This window comes from Pristiophorus japonicus, chromosome 12 (genome assembly GCF_044704955.1).
Source record: "Pristiophorus japonicus isolate sPriJap1 chromosome 12, sPriJap1.hap1, whole genome shotgun sequence".
NCBI lineage: Eukaryota > Metazoa > Chordata > Chondrichthyes > Pristiophoridae > Pristiophorus > Pristiophorus japonicus.
In genome coordinates this window covers 61597896-61608628 of record NC_091988.1, presented here as the reverse complement: position 1 = coordinate 61608628, position 10733 = coordinate 61597896, and the positions used below count along the sequence as shown (strand labels likewise).

Genomic DNA, 10733 nt, shown 5'->3' with positions numbered 1-10733 from the left:
GTCGGCTTGTCGCCCATTCTCAAAGCCCCTAGTCTCCATTTTTTAAATTGAGTGTAACCGTGAGTGATATAAAATGGGCGTTAGCGTTAAATCTCTCTGACCTTCTGCAGTAAAGTGTTGCCGTCCTTAGCAACGGCATGGCAATGCTCGCTTCCCACAATTCAGGAGGTCAAGGGTCATCATGACATGCGCAGAAGAGGAGACAGAGACAGAGGGAGCTGAGAAGGACTGAAAGCGTGTGTGGTTATGGTGTGTGCTTGTTTGGCTGTTGTGGGAGGCATGAAGGAGATTCACCAGCAGCAAAAAGCCTACTAAGCACCAAGAACATAGTTGGCACTGAGTTTTTGTCCAACAAATATTATATAACATGGAAAGGATGGAGGAGGCCCTGGAGCTGGTAGACAGGAACACTGGCGGCAGAGGGCTCCCAGTGGTCCCAGAGCGCGGCACTGCGTCCCAAGGTGCCGCACCCACATTGCCAACGACACGAGAGCCAGCAGCAACATCTTGCTTTTGGCTCGGAGCATGTTCCCACCTTGGGACCGTCCTCTCCCGTATCCGTCCAAGCAGTGGTTCAGCCGTCTTCCCCCCGAAATGAAGCATCGCCTGAGGAGCTCCTCGGCCAGGTGGCTTGGAGTCAGGAGGGGAAGGGGAAGGGGTAGAGGTGGGGAGAAGGGAGGTGGGGGGGGGGGGGGCGGAAGGGTTGTTTTTTTACAGAAATATTTATGATTTCAGACAAATGTTCGGTTTACATGTTTATTTATTTAACAAAACCTTGTTGCGCATTGGCTCAGATAACTGTACTGTTACACGCTGGTGATTCCTTATCAAAGGGTATAATTACAATTAACTTCAATCAACTTAAACTTTAACTGTCACCAAGGTGATGCCCACCATTGATGTATGACCTCACACCCAACAATGTGTCAGCCTTGTAAATATCACCAACGTTCTTTCAGGCAAAGCGCTCATTTATGAGTTCCTGACGTAAGAGTCTTGCATCTAGCATGCCACCATGGGCCCTTTCATGTGGTCTACAGGGGGGGCGGGGGCATAGCTTCAGTGTCAGCCTGATTGTCTGGCCCGATGTCAGAGGTCACCTCCTCGCCTCCTCTTCCTCTCTCTGGTGAGGTGGACTGTCAGACTCTTCAGGCAATTCTTGTCCCCTCCTGATAGCCAAGTTGTGCAGCATGGAGCACACCACCACGAATTGAGCTACCTGCTCAGGATGGTATTGGAGCTCGTCTCCTGAGTGGTCCAGGCATCTAAAGCGCTGCTTAAGCACTCCAATGATTTTCTCCACGATATTGCGAGTGATTCTGTGGCTCTCGTTGTATCGTTTCTCGGCTTCGGTGTGGGTGTCACGCAGGGGGGTCATCAGCCCGGTGGCGAGGCTGATGACCCTCCTTTGTCACCAAGCATCCAGCATTGACCTTGTGGCTGATTGTTAAACAAGTCAGATACAGTGCTCTTATGCAGGATGTGAGCATCATGGATGCTGCTGGGAAATTTAGCATTCACTGCCATAATAATTTGCTGGTAGTCAACAACGAGTTGCACATTCAGGGAGTGGAATCCCTTGCGGTTCCTGAAAACCTCTGCATCCTGAAAAGGTGCCTGCATCGCGATGTGCGTACAACCTATTGTTCCCTGCACCTTGGGGAAGTTAGCAATTCGGTAGAATCTCCCTGGTCATAGGAAAGCTATTAAAGTCCATCCTGCGTGCGTACAGGGCTTCAGTGACCTGTCTAATGCAGCAATGTGTGCCACACTGAGATATACCGCAAATGTCGCTAGCTGAGGCCTGAAAAGAATAAAACATGTAGAGTGACAGTGCCGCGGTGACTTTGACCTCGATAGTGTAGTCCTGATGGTGTTGGCAGGCAGCAGATCTCCCTTTATGAGCTGGTATACCTCAGTGATAACCTCTTTGTGGAAGCACAGTCTCTGAAGGCAGGTGGTGTCGGGCAAGTTGAGGTAAGACTGCTTCTCCTTGTACTTGCGGGGGGGGGGGGTGTAACATCTGGTCCTCCTCATCAGTCTGGCACATCTTATATTAGGCACATACTGCTGTGGAGCGTATCTTCTGCCATCTCGAGTATGCAACATGTAATTGGTCATCGAGAGAGGGTGAGAAAGGACAGGTCCCATTCCAATAGCTATCTGTTTTCCACCGATTGGTCACAAAGAATGAATGTCCCGAAGAAGACGCCTATTAAATTCCAATCATTCACAGTATGATAAAGATGTTTGTTCAGATGTTCACATCACCTCCAAACTCTCCTGAGGTTGAAACAGAGCAACCTTTTAAATGATGCGACATGTGATTTAGAACATGGCGCCCACACTGCTGTGATTCATTCAGAACAATTCCACTTTTTCTGAGTGGTGTGGGCGAGATGTGCATGAGATGGTGAAAGTGACGCTGGGCGATCTCCTGGGCGTTAGTTTTGGCAAATGTGATCTTTACAACAAAAAAAAGTGGGTGATCGGTATTGAATCTCGGCGTTAATTACGTGTGGAAACTAACCTCTGGGTGATATTATGGGCATTGATTTCACCCATTCTGATGATTCCGCCAAAAAAGAGTGGGCGGGCAATATTATTTTTTCCCAGCATTATGTACATGGGGAAAGTAACGCTCGGCGATAAGTTTCCGAAAAATGCCCGTCAGTTTCTATTTTGTGGCTAAATAGGCGATATATGGGCGTTATACGTCATTTCAGCGGTAAAATGGCCGTTAAGTAGGCGTTATGCGTGCAAAAAAAGTGGAAAATCTAGCCCCATATGTTTTTTGGTATTGGACACAGAATTCACCAATCTAAGTTGGACCAGTAAAAAGTTGCCATTGGTATATCATGGATACTACATCAGTTTACAGAACAAAAACAGCTGTCCTTTTTAAAGATTTAAATCATATACATGGTTTGTTGCATAATTGTAGCTGTGTAAATAAATATATATTCTAAATATGGTGGCAGTGTTTACTGGTGTGATATTGCACTATGAATATTGTCTTTTCCAAAAGTTTAAAATTATGATTTACAATTTGTGCAGATTAAATTTTGGCCTAATAAAGTTTTTTAAAACTTTAATTAACTTTTTGCCTTTACATTTTGTCGAGTTACTTCATTCGCATATTTTTTTCATTTCTACCTTATTTGTTTCTTTCTAATTTCTCTCCTTTTACCATCCACTTCTGAAGTTGCCGACTTAGTGAAGTTGTTGTGCTGAGATATGGTTCCACCTGCACCAGCGGCCCCCCCGAGACCTCTGCCAAGTGGCTGTTCTTTACACGTGAAGTGGATAATGAGGACTAGTGGGTTCTTCTTTCATTCAGATCCTCTTGTGCCCTGTCTACATTAATACACTTTCAGCAAGGGTCACTGATGACAGTCAAGGGTGAGAAACCAATCCAAGGATGCTGATCATAATTGTACTCCCTCAGTCGAGAATGGCCAACTCAGCTCGGGCCAGAGATTGAATCTGGGTCCTTCCCGGTCTATCCAAGTACCACAGGACTGTGTATTCACCTCTAGTTTGCAAATAGGTATGTTGCTGGGCTAAGGGTCTCCCTAATGCCAAGCACCAAGAATGACAGAACACAAGAACATACGGAGCAGGAGTAGGCCATACGGCCCCTCGAGCCTGCTCTCCCATTCAATAAGATCATGGCTGATCATAGCAGGTAGTCTGCTTTTGGGGCTTCCAATTTGCACTGTTGTAGATATAAATTCCACTTGAATTCTTGTTTTAGGCTACCAGGGAGCAATGTCCGTAACTTCCAAACCCTCACCCTTCCAAAAAAAAAATTGCAGTCAAGTCATGGCCAATGTTCCTTTTAAATTGTCTTTGTTGTGCGCAGCCTGTTTATTTCAATGCTCGGTATTTCAACTGGAAAAGCTTGTGAACGGCCTGCGCGGTACCTTGCAGGTTACTTCACAGTCCCACAGTTTAGAAACATAGAAATTTACAACGCAGAAGGAGGCCATTTCGGCCCATCGTGTCCGCGCCGGCCGACAAAGAGCCGCACGGCACTTGGTCAGCAACCCTGAAGGTTACATGTAAACCTATGAACAATGAAAAATGGCGGAAAGGCAAAGAGCACCTAACCCAACCAATTTGCCTCACACAACTGCGACACCCCTTATACTGAAACATTCTACACTCCACCCCAACCGGAGCCATGTGATCTCCTGGGAGAGGCAAAAACCAGATAAAAGCCCAGGCCAATTTAGGAAGAAAAAAAAAATCTGGGAAAATTCCTCTCTGACCCATCCAGGCGATCGAAACTAGTCCAGGAGATCACCCTGACCGTATTCGATTCCCTGCAGTACTTACCATTATATCTGCACCGGCCAACAAAAGGTTATCCAGTCTAATCCCAATTACCAGCTCTAGGTCCGTAACCCTGAGTTCCAGATCCCCACAACCCTCTGCGTAAAGAAGCCCCCCCCTCCTCCCCTGAAATCCCCTCTAAACCTTCCACCAACCACCTTAAAACTATGCCCCCTCGTAATAGACCCCTCCACCAATGGAAATAGGCCTTTACTATCCACTATGTCCAGGCCTCTCAATATTTTGTACACCTCAATGAGGTCTCCTCTCAACCTCCTCTGTTCCAATGAGAACAAACCCAGCCTATCCAATCTGTCCTCATAACTAAGATTCTCCATTCTAGGCAGCATCCTAGTAAATCTCCTCTGAACCCTCCCTAGTGCAATCACGTCCTTCCTATAATACGGTGACCAGAACTACATTCAGTACTCCAGCTCTGGCCTAACCAAAGTATTATACTATTTAAGCATAACCTCCCTGTTCTTATATTCTATGCCTCGGATAATAAAGGCAAGCATTCCATATGCCTTCTTAACCACCTTATCCACCTGGCATGCAACTTTCAAGGATCTGTGGACAAGGACTCCAAGGTCCCTTTGTTCATCTACACTTCTAAGTGGCCTACCACTTAATGTGTATACCCTTTCCTTATTAGCCTTCCTAAAGTACATTACCTCACACTTCTCTGAATTAAATTCCATTTGCCAACTGCTCTGCCCACCTGAATAGAAGATTGCTATCCTCCTGCAGTCCATGACTTTCCTTTCCATTATCAATTAGATGGAACATTAGTCACGGATTGTGTTCTAAAATGTTGCGAATTGATGCAAATGCCATTTGAGATCTCCTAACCCACTGAGGAGAGAAATCCTTGAATGTTTAATTCTTTATTTATATGCTGCTTACCTGTGGCACAGCAAATCCAAAGGTTGTTTGCATTAACTTGTAATGCCAGTGCTCAACATGTCAAAACCATAGATCCCTGTTCCCTTTGCCGATACAATTAATGGAGAGGGGGAATAGAACAGTGTTTCTTTTGTAAGATAACACTGCTCTTAAATTCACACATCGTAACGCTAATAGGATTGGTGAAAGAATAAAATACAGTAAAAATTATGTCCCATGTTTATGGATCCTAGTAATTAGAGAAACACCCTGTCTCCACAAAATGCTTTAATTTCTGTATTTGTCTCCTTTCTCTGGCGAAAGTCTAATTCTTTACTTACATTTCCTTGGGCTGAATAATAATTGCCTGCACATCCATGACATTCGTACTTGTCAGGCCTGTCACAATCAGATTAGCCCCATTATTGAACTTGCTAAAGAAGGTAAAGGAGTCGTTGTTATTTAGAAAGTCCTCTATGCCAAGCCCTTCACTGACGGCCTTATCGACCAGTTCAGTGTAAGCAAACGCACCAGCTGCCTCGGTCGGCCCATCCTGTCCGTCGGTCCCCCCACTAAGGAAAACAACCTCGTGCTTTGTAAGGGGATCCTGTGGAATCTTGGATTTTGCACGGTGTAATTCCAAGGCTACGCGCAAGGCCAGCTCCTGATTTCGACCGCCTTTACCTTTGCCCTGGAGCCGAACTGTAGTTTCACCACCTGCCAGAAGGCATATTGGTTTCCTGGAGCTCAGTGTGTCCTCCACCAGCGCCACGCAGCCGTCTAGATGGAAGTCGGGAAGCCCCATGTCTGCAACCATCTGCAGGATCTCATTTTTCAGGTTGCTTGCATGTACACATTTTGAACTGGCAGCTGCCAGAACTGAGCACACATAGCTAATCAAAAGACTGTACAATCTGGCCACAGTCCTGACATCGCCGCTCATCACAGTAGACAGAACAGAAGTGTTATAGCCCAAGCTTTCTGATTTGCTTTTGGCTTCCTCCAAGGCAATTGCATTTGACCCCACAACAAAATTACAAACATGAGCAAAATCTTGAGTTTCTTCTTGGCTCAGACTCGTGCTGGGCTGAGACAGAATTTCTTTTACAGATTCTGGCATGGATTGTATCAGGTTATATTTTGACAGAACCGTGTGACAGTCTTCTTTGCTTTGTGAGCTAGGTACAGTCGGGCCACTAGCTACAAACTCCAAATCGTCTCCAATAACATCAGACATGATGAGACTCACCACCTGCCAAACAAAAGGATCATATTTTATATTGCTTTCTATTTCAACCTGACTACAACACTATTACAAGCTCTCCTGTTTAAATTAGCTTGTGTTTAGAGTCCTAACACCAAAGATGGTCTCAATTGTTAACACAATCTCTGATCAAAACTACCTGTTGGTATCATTAGCTTTTTATTGACAACATTTCACTGTGTACAAGCAGAGGTTAGATGCAGTGCTAAAAACAGAAAATGCTGGAAATCTCAGTATGTCAGGCAGCATCTATGGCGAGGAAGCAGTTAACCGGATTTTTAAAAAAAAAGGTTACAGAGAGCAAAACAAAGATTGGGACTCTCAGATGGAGATAAGATAGAAGCTGAAATATCATTAACAAACTTTAAAAAAATAAAAAATGTTTAAACTTTTTTAAAAATTGTAATTTTTATCATAGTGGAGAAATTCATTTTTCAAGGCCAGAACGTTAGATAACCAGAGAATCCGCTTTTAAAACCCCAGTTATACCTATTCCAACATTTAATGTTTAACAGCGATAATACCGCTGAAAAGCCCAAGTTTTTATCAGTTTCATTGATTATACCGATTGTCAGCTACAGTGGTTTTGGGATGGGCGGTGGGGGGGGGGGGTTGTGTGTGGTCCACAACACAACCTGTGTCAGCGCAGTGAATGACTGACCGCAACTTAAGGATTTTTGCGTTTAGATGAGCATGTACTAAATCCTGAAGTTGCGGTCAGTTTCAGAGAGGTAACGTGGCGATCACTGTTAGTTTGCCGTCATTACCCCCCACAATTTCTGGCCCATCTTTTATTGAGCTAACATAGGCTTGTTGCTTACTAAACTCGTCACCATCCATCACTCCATCAACATAGACATCCTTAAGCTAAGTGGGTGAATACACTACATGGTGTGGAACTGCGTCATACGTTCCAGTTTTGATTCCCGAGTTGGGTGGTGTCATCAAAGAGGCAGCAGAAAAGGCTACAAATGGGTTCAGCACTGCTTAAACCAGGAAGGAGAAAACAGGACTATGTCCCTGCTCATGACTGCCACCTTGCTGGAAGTGCTACATAGTGACTTGCAACAAAGTGCAACATTGTGCTCAGCTACAGTGATTCACATCATCAAATACACTGCTCAAATTCACTGTCTAGGTTCACCCCTAATGAATGTCCACTTGTGTGAGGTATTGGAGGGGTGTCAGCACTCATAGAACAGCACCCAAGCAGGACTTAGAATCTTTAAGAAGAAGACAGAGAAAATAGGCTAAAAATCTGTTTCTACTTACAGTTTCAAAGACTTGCATTTATATAGCGGCTTTCACGCCCACTGGACATCCCAATGCGCTTTACAGCCGATGAAGTACTTTTTTGAAGTGTTGTCACTGTTATAATGTTGGAATGCTTGCACTTAAGTGCAGTTGTAAGAGATTGCACTCATCAACTCAAAACTGTCCAACCTTTGGCCCTCTTTTAACAATGACGTTTGTGCAGCCACATCCTCCACCACCTTTGATACCCCGGTCCCTATTAAAAAGATTACTCTCTCCCATGCTGGCCATTTCCCTCTGGTACAGCCCTCATCTTCGCTCCCTCAAGTCAAAAGGGCACAGATTTGAACGGTTCTGGCAGACAACCGGTTTAGTCATTCATCGGCAAATCTGGCTCGAACACATAAAACATTAACGGTTCCTACTTTTGTCTACAAAAACTGCTCACTATTCCAAGATCATTCTGGATTGCAAAAATAACCCCTGGCTACTATTCTCTACTGCTAACTGTCTCCTTAAACCCCTCTCCCCTGTCTCCACCACACTCACCTCCAACAAGTGTGAGGAGCTCATGTACTTCTTTGTCTCAAAGATTGAGACCATTCGATCAGGTGCCTCTGCGAGTTCCCTTTCTTCACCTAACCCACAGGGCCAAACTTCATCTGAGGCTCCCACCTGCCCTAGCCCTAAACTCACACCTTTCTCGAGTTTCTCTTTGATCTCCCCTCTCGATCTCTCCAAACTCATCTTGTTCATGGGACCCACTTCCTGCTCTCTTGACCCTATTCCCACTAAACTGCTGACCATCCAACTTCCTTTTTTGGCTCCCATGTTAGCCGACATTGTTAACGGTTCTCTCTCCTCAGGTACTGTTCCCCTCTCCTTCAAATCTGCTGTCAATCACCCCTCTCCTCAAACAAACAACCCTTGACCCCACTTTGCTTGCTAGCTATCAACCCATCTCCAACCTCCCTTTTCTGTTGAACGTGTTGTCGCCTCCCAAATCCGTGACCATCTTTCCTTGAATCCCTTCAATCTGGTTTTCACCCCTGTCACAGCACTGAAACGAATCTCATCAAAGTCACAAAAGATATCCTTTGTGAGTGTGACAAAGGTAAACTATCCCTCCTCATCCTTCTGGACCTGTCTGTAGCCTTTGACACAGTTACCACTCCATCCTCCTCCAACGCCTCTCCATCAACATCCAGCTAGGTGGGACTGCACTCGCCTGGTTCCGTTCTTATCTATCTAATCGTAGCCAGAAAATCTCCTGCAATGGCTTCTCTTCCCACTCCTGTATCATTACCTCTGGTGTCCCCCAAGGATCTGCCCTTGGCCCCCTCTTATTTCTCATTTTTACACTGCCCCTTGGACTTATCATCCGAAAACACGGAGTCAGTTTCCACATGTACGCTGACGACACCCAGCTTTGCCTCTCCACCACTCCTCTCAACCCCTGCTTGGTATCTAAATTGTCAGATCCCTTGTCCGACATCCAGTACTGGATGAGCAGAAATTTTCTTTCAATAAACATAAGAACATAGGAATTAGGAACAGGAGTAGGCCATCTAGCCCCTCGAGCCTGCTCCGCCATTCAACAAGATCATGGCTGATCTGGCCGTGGACTCAGCTCCACTTACCCGCCCACTCCCCATAACCCTTAACTCCCTTATTGGTCAAAAATCTATCTATCTGTGACTTGAATACATTCAATGAGCTAGCCTCAACTGCTTCCTTGGGCAGAGAATTCCACAGATTCACAACCCTCTGGAAAAGAAATTCCTTCTCAACTCGGTTTTAAATTGGCTCCCCCGTATTTTGAGGCTGTGCCCCCTAGTTCTAGTCTCCCCGACCAGTGGAAACAACCTCTCTGCCTCTATCTTGTCTATCCCTTTCATTATTTTAAATGTTTCTATAAGATCACCCCTCATCCTTTTGAACTCCAACAGAGTAAAGACTCAGTCTACTCAATCTATCATCATAAGGTAACCCCCTCATCTCCGGAATCAGCCTAGTGAATCGTCTCTGTACCCCCTCCAAAGTTAGTATATCCTTCCTTAAGTAAGGTGACCAAAACTGCACGCAGTACTCCAGGTGCGGCCTCACCAATACCCTATACAGTTGCAGAAGGACCTCCCTGCTTTTGTACTCCATCCCTCTCGCAATGAAGGACAACATTCCATTTGCCTTCCTGATTACCTGTTGCACCTGCAAACTAACTTTTTGGGATTCATGCACAAGGACCCCCAGGTCCCGCTGCACCGCAGCATGTTGTAATTTCTCCCCATTCAAATAATATTCCCTTTTACTGTTTTCTTTCCCAAGGTGGATGACCTCACACTTTCCGACATTGTATTCCATGTGCCAAACCTTAGCCCATTCGCTTAACCTATCTAAATCTCTTTGCAGCCTCTCTGTGTCCTCTACACAACCCGCTTTCCCACTAATCTTTGTGTCATCTGCAAATTTTGTTACACTACACTCTGTCCCCTCTTCCAGGTCATCTATGTATATTGTAAACAGTTGTGGTCCCAGCACCGATCCCTGTGGCACACCACTAACCACCGATTTCCAACCCGAAAAGGACCCATTTATCCCGACTCTCTGCTTTTGTTAGCCAGCCAATTCTCTATCCATGCTAATACATTTCCACTGACTCCGCGTACCTTTATCTTCTGCAGTAACCTTTTGTATGGCACCTTTTTGAATGCCTTTTGAAAATCTAAATACACCACATCCATCGGTACACCTCTATCCACCATGCTCGTTATATCCTCAAAGAATTCCAGTAAATTAGTTAAACATGATTTCCCCTTCATGAATCCATGCTGCGTCTGCTTGATTGCACTATTCCTATCTAGATGTCCCGCTATTTCTTCCTTAATGATAGTTTCAAGCATTTTCCCCACTACAGATGTTAAACTAACCGGCCTATCGTTACCTGCCTTTTGTCTGCCCCCTTTTTTAAAAAGAGGCGTTACATTAGCTGCTT

The 10733-nt window shown here is 45.2% G+C and overlaps 1 protein-coding gene across 4 annotated transcripts in view; it reads right to left on the bottom strand.

Annotated features, from left to right (window-relative positions):
* Nucleotides 1–792: 792 nt before the first annotated feature.
* The window catches only part of glyctk (glycerate kinase), a 51590-nt gene continuing 41649 nt past the window's right edge, over nt 793–10733 (bottom strand). For 3 of the 4 annotated variants that reach the window (XM_070895563.1, XM_070895564.1, XM_070895562.1), the window contains exon 5: nt 5499–6475. In XM_070895563.1, coding sequence (XP_070751664.1) covers nt 5561–6475 — 915 coding nt within the window. In that variant the 3' untranslated portion in view covers nt 5499–5560. Of the gene's footprint in view, nt 2284–5498; nt 6476–10733 lie in introns of those variants that run through there. The other variant, XM_070895565.1, reaches the window with a different exon arrangement.